This window comes from Cupressus sempervirens, chromosome 2 (genome assembly GCF_028749045.1).
Source record: "Cupressus sempervirens isolate cs-2001-9-10 chromosome 2, ASM2874904v1, whole genome shotgun sequence".
Lineage (NCBI taxonomy): Eukaryota > Viridiplantae > Streptophyta > Pinopsida > Cupressales > Cupressaceae > Cupressus > Cupressus sempervirens.
The window spans coordinates 386,094,005-386,110,730 of record NC_143119.1 but is presented as its reverse complement, the minus strand read 5'-3'; the positions used below and the strand labels follow the sequence as shown (position 1 = coordinate 386,110,730).

Here is a 16,726-nt window from a genome sequence, read left to right as displayed (position 1 = left end):
TGCACATTGCTTGGTCAAAATTGTTGCTAAATGATGCAATTTTTTGCTCTAATTTATTGGAAAAATAGAATAGTAAAAACATAATAAAGAAAGAAAGAACTTTCACCTTAATTTTATTGAATAATAGATGCAAATTTATACAATAGCTTGACCCATCAACATTCCTAAATGACTCCTATTTAGATTGACAACAAACTACTTCATGATTGACAACACACATAAATTTGACAGCTAACTGAAACTTATGGACACCTAACTCAAACACATCTACAATTAGATATTGATTCAAACTACAACTCTTTGATTCACACTTGAACTAAACTTATTTTGCCAGCAACTCAAACAAGGTTTGCCACATGTGCAACAATTATTTATTTACTACTGTTGGAACATTAACTCCAACACCCTCACTTAATACGACAACTGAAGGAAACATTATGTAGAAATAATACTTTGAAAATAGGTCATAGAGGAGTAAGACTTCCTCAAGTTGCTCCCAACTATTGGTATAATATTGCAGCTATCATCAAGCTTTGAAACACCGTTAGACACACCATCTCCACATGAAATGCTTCATAACCCTTATAAAGGTAAGATACCAAGCTTCTAGATTTTCAGATCTCTCTCAACTATTGGACACCAATCCACACGTGTCTCATAACCCCAATGAGATATAATTTCTCTGATCCATTAGCACCTTAGACTATTCAAGCATCCATCTAGCCTCCACCATATCTTTTCCTATTTTTCAAAGCATTAATCTCTTCAAAATCAAACAAATTCTTCAATTAATTCATAATCATCCAGTGGTTCTTCTCAGGCCTCATCTTCTCAAGAGCTTCTTCTCTAACACATACAACTTAACAGGAAGATAGCTCTGATACCATATTGTTAAAATAGAACAGCTGAAACAAAAAAAAGAAAGATAGAACTTCCAACTTAATTTTATTGGATAATACATGCAACTTTATACAATAGCTTGACCCATCAACATTCCTAAATGACTGCTAATTAAATTGACAACAAACTACTTCATGATTGACAACACACACATAAACTTGACAGCTAACTGAAACTTATGGACACCTAACTCAAACACATCTACAATAAGATACTGATTCAAGCTAAAACTCTTTGACTCACACTTGAACTAAACTTATGTTGCCAGCAACTCAAACAAGGTTTGTACCAATTATTTATTTACCACTATTGGAACATTAACTCCAACACTAATTTCTTAAACTTAGCAAACTATGAATTTTGACTCATTTCTTGCAAAGATTGAGTCAAGATTCAAAGTCTATTTAACACTTCATCTTGCAATCTTTCTAAATCCAAGAAATCTCGTTGATTGCATATTCAGATTTTTGCAAGTGGTTAAAAAGACTTATGCTCTTACGTTTTGAGGAAAAGTATGATTCTTTGTTGTTTTTCATAGGGAAAAGTTGTATATATGTGTTCTTTCATTTTGTTCAAAAACCTCTTCATTTCATTTTCAGATTTGCATGTATATATGATGTGCTTCTATTTTTCATCTACATTCTTCAAGTTGCCTATGCAAGCACTTCATCTTGCTTGTACATGCACTTGGGATTATCAACCCTATTTTTTAAAATAACTCTCACGAAGAAAGCACATTCACCATATACTTTGCTTACAAACAAACCCAATCTCCGTATTCCTTTCATATCTTACATATTGCTGTCATATATTTCAAAAATTCATAATGGTGAATCCTTGAATGTGCATACATGTTTGTTTATGAGAAAAATAAAAAGTTTCAGCATAAACAAACATCTTTCCATTCATTTTCCACACTTTTTCCATGCATAAAGCTTTCTGTCCGCACATGTTATTGCCCTCCAAAAACCCTTTTTAGGGTTTTTTTTTTCCATCATATATGCACTTTTTTGAGCTTAAACGCATGTATCCATTCGCTGTCCCAAAAGTTTGTATGCAATGCTCCCAAAAATCCCCGTGTCTATGTTTTTCCCCCATTTAAAAAGTTGGTTTCATGCACGCAAAAAAGAAAGGACACAACACAAGCATGATCAATAATGGAGCTTACAAGGAGGTGAAAGAATGATTACAAGCATAGATTGCTTCTAAATATAAAAGGGTCAACAAACACTCAACGTAACAGTCAAGGATGCATGTTCATATTCCGGCTTCAGATACTTCCACAAAATCAAAGCATAGTAATCACAAAATATTAGGCATCTTGTACTAGCATGAAGACCAAGAAAGCGTGATGTAATACAAATCATGACCTGTCAAACACTTAGAATGTTTCCATCATATATTTGTAATTTGTAATTGACATATTACATTTGATAAAAGAAAAATGTAATTGCATGTGATAGTATCATATGCAAAGCTGTAACATGTAATCAAGTTGCAACTACATAAGGCATGCAACTTTGAATAAGTCAAACTTAGTTGGAGTTTGTTTCTAAATAGGTCAAGGTGGTTGAGGGTTTCCCCTTTTCTCTCCACCTTTCTCTCTCTTCTTTTCCCATATAAAGGAGGGAGTTTGTTGTATATAATCATCTTTTGGCGAGTACAAAAAATTCCACCAAGTTGGATATGCACTCTAAGACTTTGAGCTTAAATGTAAATTTAAATTGCTATCAATAAAAGAGGCAACTTGCTTCCAAACTTTGTGTTGATTTAAAGTGTTACGTGACAACATTTTCTAGATATTGATTGTGAGTTTTGGAGCTTCACACAAGAAGGATTTGAATTTAATTATGCAGACTTTGAGTTGCTTATTGCATTCAGAGCCATTTTGAAATTTTCAAGACTTTGTGTTGCAGTTTGACAAATTGTAAAAGATAGTAATAAATGTAATCACTTAGAGTTGAAAACTTTGGGATTCAATTGTAAGTGTTTTTATTGACTTTGAGAGTATCTAGTAAGAAACTTTGTGCCTAATTGGTTATTCTGCTTGAATCCTGATTTGAGATAAGTGCAAAAGACTTTAGATTTCTTTTTTTGTTTCACAAAATATAAAAAGTAAATTGCTGCCCCTGGAAATGTTCTTACATCAATTCCAGGGTCAACAGTATTATCGTAGCAATAAGGTACTTTTTAGGTTGAAAGTTATAGTTGAATGCAAATCATTCCTAAAAAAGGAAAATTGATCAAGAGAACTGCCCTTTTATTAATTACGGTTAAGTTCTTGCTAAAACCACCTATGGTAAGAGGGAAGCCTCCCTTATTGCTAAGAGGAGAGAGAAATATCATAAAATATTTCTTAAAATAACAATTTTGTAAGTTGTGGTCAGTGACTTACAAAGATTTAGCCAACACAGTAATACACAATATATGTAATATTAATAATCCACAAAAGCCTTAAGAAGAGCCAAAAAGTATATGAAAAATAGAGATGAAGAAAAGTTTCCATTTTCAAACAGCATATGCTATACAATTAAATAGCTACTCAACAAATCTTAACTACTAAAACTTTTCCTCCTTAGATAAAAAAACTACTAAGAAATAGTATTATTGTTGCTACAACTAAAAGGCTAAATTGGTAATTAATGACTCAAACTGTATTGTACATAATCTTTGTCGAGGGTCCAGCTCTATTGCTCTGTCAAATTCACTCAATGACTTCTCCACATCACCCTGTAAAGAACATAATAACCCAAAAGCAATATTTCAATTTGGGTGCAATACTAACATCAATTAAAGGAAGAAGCCCAATAACTTTGTACAATAAAAGCAATGCTTATAAATCTGAAGAAAATGATAGAATAAAAACTAAATATAGAAAAAATTATATCACTAGGTACTAGGTGAAATAAAAGAACAATAACATTCTTTGCTATTGTATAAAAATTCAACTATTCTCAATATTATAATAAATCTTTTACTCAAGGCCCATTCAAGGGCTTGGTAGGGTTAATCGTATTCAAACAAGGGGAAAGGTTTGTTGGACACCACTAAAGAAAGGTTGAGTTAAAATTAACTTTGATGGGGAGGCTAGGGGAAACTCGGGGGTCTCGGGGTGTGGTTGTGTAGCAAGAGACTTCAAGGGCAATACTCTCGCCTTCATGGAAAAGCGTTTGCATGATGGCATGAATAATGTGGCTGAATGTTTTGCAGCAAAAGAGGCTCTTGTCTTAGGAACCAAACTGGGCATTAGAAGAATCCATTTGGAAGGGGGCTCGGAAATTATCATAAATGGCATTAAGAAAAGGAAGATGGAGGCTTGGCACCTTGATAAATATATTCAGCGAATCAAAGGCTTACTAATGGAATTTGAAGACTTCAAGGTTTCCCATACATTCCGAGAAGCGAACAGGGTGGTGGATATGTTGGCTAACATGGGCGCAAATATAGCAATGGGTTCTCAGAATGAAATTTTTGAGGACCTACGACACCTCGTATTAGATTAAAGAGAGAAAATAATTGCCTTGGCCAACGTTAAAACTTACAACAATTACATCTTGGCTGATATTTTTTGGGGAAGGCATCATGACTCCTTGCCCCAATGGCATTTATCATTATACGGCGTGCAAAGATCCCAACCCTCCACGCGTGGCAGCTTATGTGAAATCATTTTTCATTTCTCTGACATTAGCTTGTTTCCAGAGAGTTCCAAGAACATTAAAACAGGGAGAAGACAAGCCAAACTCAGCATTTTTCATAGGCGATAGAAATGGAGGCCAATATTGCTTTAAGCTATGAGAACCAAACGTAGACTTACGAGGGTAAGATCACTGTTCGGCGCCTTCAGAACATATTTGAGTATGATGATCTGGATTTCTTGGAGGGAGTTCAGTAGATGTTTGGGCCAGAGTACCTAGATGCATATTGGAAGCAATGATCGAACCTGGACATGGTGTCTCTGTTTTTGGCACTAGCATTATTGGTGGGGAAAACAAAGGAGGAGGTTTGTTGTGTTGTTGTTGCTTGTGTGGATATGCAGTGGCTTTTAGGGCTGGAGGAAATTATTGAACGTGTTGTCTTTGGCGAAGGTGTAGAGATGGGAGAAGAGCCTTGGAGGCTGGTTGGTGGTGGGGAATTGTCTGTCCAGCCACTAGATGTGTGGTCCTCTGCAAATCCACGAGTGCATCTCCCAAAGGCAGGGTGGGGATGGAGAAAGATTGTAGATTTTCTGCTTGGGAAAATTTGGGTGTCAGCTGAGAGCAAGCGACGCTTCATGAAGGCTACACCGAGAAAGAGCACACTCGCTCCAGGGCAACCATTGCACCACCAACTCGTGAAGACAAACCAGCAAGAGGGGGGAGCTTCCACAGCAAAAGGAGTCTAGGTAGATGCCTCGCTGCTTAAAGAACAAGGGGATGGCAGTTGCAAGTGTCATCAGGTGAGGCAAGGGATGTCAGTGATAGATGATTCGCAACGCCAACGTTTACACATGAGGATGCTATGCGCTGGTTTAAGGAGTAGCCACAGATGAAGGTGGAGACAACGGCTTTTTCTTTCGGTCATCTTTGGTCCTATTTGTCTCTAGTTTTTTATATCTAGATTGGGTTGGGAGGTCTAGGCTTTTGGCAGTGTTGATAGTCTAACTTTTTGTAATGTCATATGTATGGCTATGGGACGAGTAGATTTATGGCAGTAAGGTTTATGGCCATACCGCTTATATTGTAATCTCTCTTTAATATCAATATAATACAAATAATGTTACCTATCAAAAAAAAATCTTTTACTCAAATGTCATGCATGAGGATATTGATAAGCACATAAAAACAAAAAACACACATCGCATTACCCTTCCAATCACTAATTTCTATGACTTTAACCAACTACAAAACAATACAACATACTTTGCAACCAAAAATAAAAAGAGGACATCTGATACTAGAGAAGGTGCAAAGACACCATCCATAGTCATTACTTTATTCTACCTTGGTGATATTTATCATCAATGTTGTTTGTATTTTTTTCTTTCATTTTTACAAGTTTTATGAGTTTGTGGTGTATTTACAAGGTTTTTTCTTTTACCAATCAAATTCTTTCATTCTTTCTCTTAGTTTAATGCCCACCTTGTTACCATTAGCTGCATTTTTTGTTTCCTAGTTAAGGGGAGGGGAAATATGAAGGTGGTGGTACCTAAATTCTCTAATGTCTCTTCATGTGGTTCTTTGATGATTGGTACAGGTATTAATAGTAAAGTTGATCATGGAAAATTATATAGGAATATTTTGATTCCATAAGAGAATGCTATTATCCCATTGTTGTATTTGTCAAAGATGGAAGGGTCCAACAAGGAGACTCTATCTAAGGTAGCCACTCTATCAGTGCATTGAAAATCATATCAAATGAGAAAATGGTGAACACTATTGAGGTGGAAGAACAAATGTTACAAACGTAAATGGCAGAATACTTGCTTGATTAATCAGAGATCGAAACGATCAATATATACAAAAGGATGATAGAATAGAATAGAAACATTCTATTCTACACTACAACTAAATATTAGAAACATTCTAATATTTACAGTAAACTACAATAGTGAGCATTAAAGATTATTCTAATACCCCCCCATAATGCTCAATCTATTTACTACACCAATAGATCCCCTGAATTTAACAAACTTGTCAGGACCAAGGGGTTTTGTGAAAATATCTGCTGGTTGCTCTGAGGTAGGGACATAGAGTAACTGAATAGTTCCATCTTCTACTAATTGTCGAATATAATGGCAATAAAGCTCTATGTGCTTGGTTCGTTCATGAAACACTAGGTTTTTGGCGAGTTTGAGTACTGCTTGATTGTCTGAAAACAAAGAAGTTGGACCCGCTTGAGAAATATGCATATCTGCAAGCATCTGACGGAGCCAAACTGCTTCACAAGCTGCCTTGACAGCTCCTCTATATTCTACTTCTGTAGAGGAGAGGGCATGTGCCTGTTGCTTCTTACTGGTCCAGGTAACTGCTGTAGATCCGATACTGAACACATAACCAGAAGTAGATTTCCTGTCATCAACTGAGCCGGCCCAATCAGAATCGGCGAATCCACGGAGCTGAGGAGTAGTACTCCTTGTATAACAAAGACCATAATCTGAAGTACCCTGTACATAGCGTAATACACGTTTTGCTGCAATCCAATGATCAGTCTTGGGGTTTGTCATGAACCGGGAGATGTAGCTGACTGCAAAACTGAGATCAGGTCTAGTAGTAGTAAGATAGATGAGACTACCTACTAGTTGCCTGAAGAGTGTTTCATCTACAGGAGGAGAATCAGATTGTGCGGACAATTTCAGACCAGTCTCCATAGGAGTGGAGGCAGGTTTGCAATCCTGCATTCGAAACCTGTCAAGCAAACTTCTGGCATACTTGGACTGAGACAAAAAAATACTGTTGTCAGTCTGCCAAACCTCAATACCTAAACAATAATGAAGCAATCCAAGATCGGTCATGTCAAAAGTTCTGCATAGATTCTGTTTGATATCTGAAATCAAATGTTCTGAACTCCCAGTAATGATCAGATCATCCACGTAGACAAGAAGAAAAAGAATTTCATTACCAGGGTGTTTAATATACAAATTACTATCTGACGGGCTGCGCTGAAATCCCTGAGTAACCAAGTACTGATCAATCTTTATGTACCAAGCCCTAGGAGCCTGTTTAAGACCATAGATGGCCTTCTTGAGTCTACATACTTTTGGTTCTGAACCGGCAACCTTAAAACCTGGGGGCTGTGTCATGTAGACTTCTTCCTGTAATTCACCATTGAGAAAAGCACTCTTCACATCCATCTGATGAACTTTCCAACCATACTGAGCTGCAATGGCAAGAAGAATACGAATAGTACTCATCTTAGCTGTTGGAGCAAATGTCTCCTCATAGTCAATGCCTTCACGTTGGGTGAATCCCCGAGCAACAAGTCTGGCTTTGTATTTGTCCAAGGTACCATCTGCATGGTACTTGACCTTATAGACCCATTTACAGCTAATGGGTTTCTTCCCAAGAGGAAGATCTGAAAGAACCCAGGTGTGGTTCTTCTGAAGACTTTGAAGCTCAGCATCCATTGCATGTTCCCATTCTGGAATTCCTTTGGCCTCTGCATATGTCTGGGGCTCAGGGATACTATGGATGTTTGCCATAAGAGCTATATTAACTGTGTTGTGCTGAATGCTCTTATTTCTGGAGGTTCTACCCTCAATGAGTTCATCAGGACGAAGATCACTAATTGTTTTAGCCCACCATTTTGGCCAAAGAGTCGAGGAGCCAATATCAAATGCTGTCGGGATAGCTGTATTATCAGGAGGTGGCTGAGGTGGTGTATCAGTAGCATCAGATGACTCATGTAAAATAGAAGAACCCAAATCAGAGATTGCTGAAGACTGAATCTCAGAATGCAGTGGAGAGTCAGAGAGCGGAAATGGTCCAAGTTCCTCATCAAACACAACATCACGACTGAAGATTAAACGATCAGTATTTACATCAATCAACCGATAGGCCTTATGTGTGTAACTATATCCTGTAAACATAAGTTTTTGGCTTTTGGAATCCAACTTAGTGTGTTTGACATCAAGAATCCATACATATGCCAGAGAGCCAAAAACTTTCAAATGGTTGATCTTAGGTTTGCGACCAGACCAGGCTTCCTCAGGGGTTTTATGATTAACGGCAAGAGTGGGTGACCGGTTAAGAAGATAGACCGCTATGGATACTGCTTCTGCCCAATATTTTCTGGGAATATTTCTATGTTCTAACATAGCCCTAGCCATTTCTGTGATGGTACGGTTACGACGCTCTACAACACCGTTTTGTTGAGGAGTGTGAGGTGTGGTGAGCTGACGTCTAATGCCGTGAGTAGTACAGAAGATAGAGAAAGCAGATGAACAAAATTCCCCCCCCATTATCGGTCCTAAGAGTACGGATGGAGGAACCAGACTCTTTTTCTACTAGAGCTTTAAATTGCTGAAATACAGGAAAAACATCTGATTTTTGCTTAAGAAAATATACCCACATTTTGCGACTAAAATCATCCACAAAGAGTAAGAAGTACCTGTTCCCGGAAATAGAAGGAGTATTCATAGGACCACATACATCAGCGTGGACCAACTGTAGCACTCTAGATGCCCACCATGATTCGCCATTCGTAAATGGTGTCCTATGTTGCTTCCCTGCTTGGCAAGCTCCGCAAACGCAATGGTTCTGGGTCTGGATGTTAGGTAGGCCATGGACTAAATTATCCCGAGCAAGTTGTGCTAGATATTGCATGTTCAGATGACCATATCGTTGATGCCAGAGGCTGCTGAGAGCGGATGATTCGGCAATGAAGGCATGCTCAAGAGAATCTCCTGAATCTATAAGTCTATAAATACCATGATCCTCAAGACCGATAGCAAGGATAGTGCGAGAAGCACGATCAATAATTGAACACTTATTTCCACTGAAGACGACATCCAACTGAGGAGAGTGCTTCATAATCTGACTAACAGATAGAAGATTATGTTTCATGCCAGGAACATAACATACATTGAGAAACATGAGTTTTCTTCCCCCAGACTGAATCTGAATATTGCCTTTTCCGACAATATTGTATTCTTCGCCGCCTCCAAAGATGACTGAATCAGAATAGGGAGTGAATTCAACAAACCAATCACGCCTATGAGTGAAATGTCGAGAGACACCAGAATCGATGTACCAGGCAGAAGATTTCGCATGATTTGTAGGTATGCTAGCCATAAAGGCATGATAGAGAGATTCTTTCTGCTCTGAGTGCTGGGCAGCATTGGCTTGCTGTTGAATTGAGTTTGACTTCTGATGTTGTTGATACTGATGGTCATAATATGCAAATGTCTCAAATGGCACAAATTTCGAGGTGAGAAAATGAATGACCCAAAAAAAATGGAGAAGTATATGAACGAGAGCTTGAAAAACCCAGAAATAATACACTGTCAGAATTCGGATCTGCTGGCTCAAAAATCGAGGCACAAAAATCGAGACACCCACAAAAATCTGATGAAGACCCATTAAAGATCTCGAAAAACCCACAAAGAATCTGCAAACAGAAAAATTTGTCTAGACCCACAAAGTAAGGTTTTGGGCAAAACCCTAGTTGTCGGCTTTAAAGGTCGATTTAGCAAAAAAAATGGTGGTTTTACAGTCGACCAGTGCTGGAAGAAGGTCATGGCAGGATGGAGGAGGTCATACGAACACCGAAAATCAGAACACCAACGCTTGGAGGTCACACGAATGGGCAAAAAACACGACCATAAACCTGCGAACGTCGGACCTCCAATAAATCGCGAACTTGCAGAAATAAATGGCGGATTGACGTCTTTGCAACCAAAAGATATTTGTCTTGATTGATGTCAGTCGCAAGCATAGACTAAAAATCCGCCGTTTGTAACTGAGACGCTGATCACCAAGGAACAAGAAACATGATTTTTAAAAAACCAGCGATTTTCAAATTTTCCAGAGCCGCGATTTTACCATAGAAAAACGTGATTTACAGTCATCCAAATCCTAGCTTGAACTAGGTATAACGAAGAAAAATTATTTAGGAAGAAATAATTTCGAAAACTAGGTTCAGATAATTTCAATAAGAAATTATTATTTTCAAAGAAAATTTAAGCTCGCTCTGATACCATGTTACAAACGTAAATGGCAGAATACTTGCTTGATTAATCAGAGATCGAAACGATCAATATATACAAAAGGACGATAGAATAGAATAGAAACATTCTATTCTACACTACAACTAAATATTAGAAACATTCTAATATTTACAGTAAACTATAATAGTGAGCATTAAAGATTATTCTAATAACAAAGGCTTAAGAATGGTGGTATATTTTTGTTTGTATGTGATGTCCCAACTTATAGTAGCCCTCATAACGCTCCAAACGGTAAGACACACTAGCATTTCGTAATCGAGCTTGTTGTATGCCAACACACCACTCACGTTACTAGTTCGTACAATAATAGGGTGTGCAGTAGTTTGGCCCACCCATCCATGACTTTCTCAAGGTCATACGCTATAGTTCGTACGGTGAATTTGGATACTACACGATGGTAAACAGTTTGTACAATGAGGGTATGGTCCATACAAGATGTATGTGATTGTCAATGTAACACAAGAATGCCCACCTAGGCCTAGACCACCCCGTACCGGGTGCTAGGATGTACCCAGGACGGGTTCGCCGCACACCTGAGCATTGCCACCAATGGCTTTTGCTGCCCCGTCATTGTCATCCCCATCCCCATCCTCGTGTGTAACTCTGCGACATGGGTGTGTGGGGAGAGTACTTGGGGACTACCCAGACGTCCCTCCCGCACCCAGGACAAGACAAGGTGTGACCAACGACTACAAAGCAAAATAAATTTTTTTTTAAAAAATTGGTTTTTTCCCTTTTGAACTCTAAGTGCATGTGGGTCCCATATAGGGCCCTCTAAGCCTTCAAAAGGCTCGTATACTTCATTTGGCATTCCTTTTTTTTGCAACAATTGAGAACAAACTAAGAAGAAGAGTTTGGAACAGCTTGGAGAGTGATTGCAAGATCAAGAGCAAGAAGATTCAATCTTGCAAGTGATTCATCAAGCACAAGGTAGGTTTTAAGTTCTTTATTTTACTATTTCATTTGTTTCACATTAATTTCCAGATTTTCATTATAGTTTGTTGAAATTTCTTTTCAAAAAATACATGTTCAAATTTTTCATTAGAATGCATTGTTTGAGTTTGACTTTAAAATTTTAAATCTTTAAGATTTGTGTTAGTATTTTTTTTTTGTTGTTGAAATTTTAATTCTGAATGCATTATGTCAAGTTGAAAATTATTTTTGGATATAAACTTATGCTGAAACTTATTTCAATTACTAAACTAGGATGAAAGTAGTTAGGTTTGTTTTTTTAATTTAGTAATTTATTAATTAGGTTGAAATCTATGATTTTGTGAAAGGCAATGTATAAATGGCCTCTAGTCAAAGTTTTAGAAACATGGAAGTGCATGAGGGAAGTCATAGTGCCAGTTTATCCGAGTATGAGCCTAAGCATGAGGCTAATTCAAAGGCACAATTCTTACCTCCTTATGTTGCACCAGGAGCACCTTCTATTGAATGCCCCTTTGAGACTTTGGCACCATTTGCTAGGGGTCTTTTTCATCCAAAATCCCCTCTAAAACAAATTGCTATCAGAGTGTCACTCCCTGTAGCTATAGGATGGAGTACATTGAAATGAAAATGTAATTTTTATGGTGTAGAATGGCATGGCAACATTATTGAAGTTAATTCACACCTTCTCTTTTGGATTGGATATGGTGCAAGTTCTTGCAAATTCCTTGGAAATGTTGAAAATGTAAAGTATAGAATTGAGCTAAACAAATTGTGGGAAATTCCTTATGATAGTGCAGTTCCAGTGCCTAAATCTTTGGTTGGTAAGCAATAAGTTAGGCTATTTAGCAATTACAAGGGTAGAGAGATACTTCTACACGTATCTTGTGTCAGAGAGTAGGGACATAGAACCAGCTTCCATTCATAGTCCAGAAGTGGACGGCGGCAAGGGGAAAAGGAAGGCAAGAAGTTCTAGCACTAATAACCCCATTGCTGATTTATTTAATGTGCACATAAAGGATCAGCTAGATGATGCCATTGGTGAATTCTTATTTGCAAATGACATCACATTACATGTTACTTGATCTCCCTACCGTAGGAAGATGATGCCCATGGTGGCAAAGGATGGAGGGCCACCATTTGTGCAACCTAATGAGCACAAATTGAGGACCAGGATCATGGATAGGTAGTATAAAAAGGTTGGGGTTTTGATGGAGATGAGGAAGGCACATTGGATGGAGTTGGGTTGCAGCATTATTATGGATGCATGGATGGACATTAGACATTGTCCACTCATCAACATCATGGTCACATGCGTTGAGGGCTCATACTTTCTAAAGCTAGTTGGTTGTTCAGGGCTTCGTAAAAATGTTGATTTTCCATTTCATGTCCTTGGGGAGGCCATTGAGGAGGTTGGACCATAAAATGTGGTCCAAGTAGTAACAGATGTTACACATGTGCACAAACTTGCAGGGAGGCTTGTTGAGCTAGTCTATAGACATATTTGGTAGACTCCGTGTTGTGTGCATGCCATGATCAATGCACTCAAGGACATGGGGAAAATCGACTAGAATAGATGAGTGATTAATGATGGTAGAGAGGTGCAGATGTTTATCTTCATCACCGTACTTCACATGCACATTTCAAGGGCTTCGCAGAGTTCCTAAAACCAGTTGAGACTAGATATGCTTCATAGTACATTCTCTTCAACAAAATGCTTGAGTTGCAAGAGCCATTGCAACTCATAGTTATGACACAGGAATGAAATCAATGGGTTGAGTCCAAAATAGACTAGGGGAGGAGGGTGAAGGAGACAGTGAAGAGTGATCTGTTTTAGGCTGATGCAAAATACAATCTCCATTATTTTTTCAGTTTATGAGGCCATCAGATATGGTGATGGGATTCACCTACCCTTTGAGAGGTTTATGATTGCATTGATTCCATGCTTGGCCAGATGACGGTTGTTGTGCATGACAAGTACCCCACTCTAGCATTCTATACTGAGCATATTCAGCCCATCATTCACTGCACATGGGAGAAGCTGAACACTCCTTTCCACATGGTTGCCTATGCACTGAATCCTAAGTGGTAAATGCCTAGGTTTGGTAGAGTTGCACCACTTTAGGATGATGATGTAAAGCTCTTGTTCTTCTGATGCATTGGTAAGATCTTTGATGATGAGACTGTTGCCTAGATTCCACTCTTACAATAATTACTAATTCAATATTCATTAGTAACTAGAGACTAGTAACTTTAAAAACTAATTTTATTGATGGGTATGTTTATGAGACATGACATTATGTTACAACTTATTATGTTCCAGGATACTTACATTTGCAAAAATAGATCTTAGACCTATGGCACAGAAGCATCCCACATTGTGGTGGAAATGTCATGGATCACAAAGGAGAAAGATTACCATACTAGCCACCCAATTCCTTTCTCATATTTGTAGCTCCTCATCTTTACAAGTTTAAACTTATTCAAGTTTTTAAATTTTATATTTTAGAGTTTTAGTTTGTAATGACCCTCTCTATAAAGGCCACAGAAACCCTCAAACTGAACTTAGGAATTTTGTCAAACACTTGGCGTGTATCAGTAACAATATTCAGAATATGGTAATTTCAGATTTGATACTTTCAGAATATAATCACAGAATTACAATATATATAAAGCCACTGAACTATATTTCAATTACAATGCAATAAATTCTGAAATTATTTCATTACCAATTCTGAACTGATTATTACAATGACTGTATGACAGCAAATTTACCCAAAAATTGACATCTATTTCAGAATGCAAGAACCTGGTTTGAAGAACTATGGAAGAACACCACGTTTTGCTGCAGATCGTTGATGAAGACCTCCAACCGCACCCCCAAACTGTCCTTAATTTGCTGCTGCTGCCCAAACTAGCAGGGCCGTACCAGGCCGTACCTGTACGGCTGCTGAAATAAAATAATATTAGGGTTTTGGGACCCCCAAATGCAAGGAAAATGGGCGCCTAGGGTTAGGTAGTAACGCTGTAAAACCATAAAAAATAACTCCAAGGGGTTGAGGAGATATGAGCAATTATGTGGTTCCGAACCCTGCTTTGCCAATTCTGAAAAATGCACTTATTCTGTCTTCAAACTCTTGTCAAATGCTTCTCCAATGATAGGGCAAATCTGAAATCCTTATTCCAACCAAAAACAAACCCTAACAACGAATTCTCAATAAGCTCCAATGAGATGGCTGAATACCAACTCCAATTATGCAACAATTCAGGTGATATTTCACACCCTCAAAGTCGCCAATCCAAGGGAGTGATTCGTTCCCAAAGATCGAATAATTTGCAGATCCAAAGTCCACAAATGTCTTCACAATGAAGAAGTAGAAGAGTTCTCCAATCCAAGCATGTCCAAATGAGAGGCCCAGCCCTCTATTTATTCACTTTTCTAAGAAGTTGCTAGAACTTCTAGAAACATCCTTTATAATTTCTCATTATAATGCACTTTTTTATAATAGAGTAATTTTATAAAATAAAAAGTGCAACTCAAATTAAAATTATAACATGTGGGCCCCAATATCACATAATGATAAAATATAACCTCTTAACACTTCTTCAAGAGTAAGATATGACTATCTGATCCGCAGAATTGACTCTCTTTCCACACCATTTGCCTACGAGAGTCTGGAATAGGCAAATCCATGATCAATGCCATGTCGAACTAAAGAGGGGACATTACAGTCCGCCCCTCCTGAAATTGCTTGGCCTCAAGCAATCTCAACGCCGGGTGCTGCAAAATAGCCTCCCCCTCCCAAGTAGCATCCTCAACAGGTAAATCTTTCCACTTAACCAAGTATTCTCTGATCACCCTTCTACGAAGCTGCTTTTCTCTGCTCTCCAGGATGGATTCTGGTACTAAAATCAATTTTCCCTCATCGTCTAAAGGAGGTAATACTGCAGAAGGCACCACATTCTGACCCAACGCCTTCTTGAGGCGTGACACATGAAACACATTGTGCACTCTGCTGTCTGCAGGAAGCTCCAACTCATAAGCCACTTCACCAACTCGCCTGATAATCCTGAATGGTCCATAATAGCGTGGCTTAAGTTTCTCTGCCCCACTCTTCTTAAGAGTAGATTGTCTGTATGGCTGCAACATGAGGTAAACCATATCATCTACCTCAAAACTACGTTCAGTTCTCTTCTGGTCTGCATACTGCTTCTGCTGGTTCTGAGCTCTTGCAATATTGTCTTTGAGGGTAGCAACTATATCCTTACTCTCCTGTAATAATTCACCTGCACTGGGTACCCGGCTGTCGCTCAACAACAAATCCAAGAAACTAGGTGCTTCATAACCGTAAAGTGCCATGAAGGGTGTCATCTGTATAGTCATATGATATGCAGTATTGTAACAATACTCGCAGAGATATATCCATCTGACCCAAGCTCGCTGCTGAGCTGCCACATAATTCCTTAAATACCCTTCCACCCATTTGTTCACAATTTCTGTCTGACCATCGGTTTGTGGGTGATAGCTAGTGCTGGGTGTAAGCTCCATGCCACATAACCGGAATACCTCCTGCCAAAAGTGACTCATGAAACGGCTATCCCTATCACTCACAATGTTCTGAGGCAAGCCGTGCAATCTGAAAACCTCCCGAAAGAAAACCTCTGCCACCTGAGCTGCTGAATGTGTAGTGGTGATAGGAAAGAAATGAGCATATTTCGTTAATCTATCTACCACCACATAAATACAATCTCGTCCTTGTACCTTGGGCAAACCTGTGATAAAGTCCATGGAGATGCATTCCCACTTCCTGTCGGGAATCGGAAGTGGCTGTAGGAGCCCTGCCGGATAGCTGTGTTCTTGTTTGTTTTGCTGGCAAACAAGACACTCTCGAACATACTGCAAAACATCAGCTTTCAGCCCTTTCCAAGTGAACCGCTCTCGAACTGACTTGTAAGTCTTGAAGTACCCGGGATGGCCTGCTGTTGGTGAGTCGTGAAGTGCTTTCATAATCAGTTGCTTAACCTTCGATCCTGGGACTAGGTAAATCCTGTTCTTGTGAATGATCAAATCATCCACAAGTGTGTATCTGGTATCAATCACTGTTCCCTCTACTATATCGGAGGCCCATGTATCCCTGGCATACTCTGCTATAATCAAGTGTCGCCAATCCTCTGATATCTGAACCATAAGAG

At 38.6% G+C, this 16,726-nt stretch overlaps 1 protein-coding gene across 5 annotated transcripts in view; it reads right to left on the bottom strand.

Moving 5' to 3' along the window:
• Positions 1–16,726, bottom strand: part of LOC149572750 (Tetratricopeptide repeat (TPR)-like superfamily protein) — a 366,782-nt gene that overhangs the window by 311,469 nt on the left and 38,587 nt on the right. For all 5 annotated transcript variants that reach the window (XM_089813834.1, XM_089813835.1, XM_089813833.1 and 2 more), the window contains exon 2: positions 3,564–3,630. In XM_089813834.1, coding sequence (XP_089669960.1) covers positions 3,564–3,630 — 67 coding nt within the window. The remainder of the gene's footprint in view (positions 1–3,563; positions 3,631–16,726) is intronic.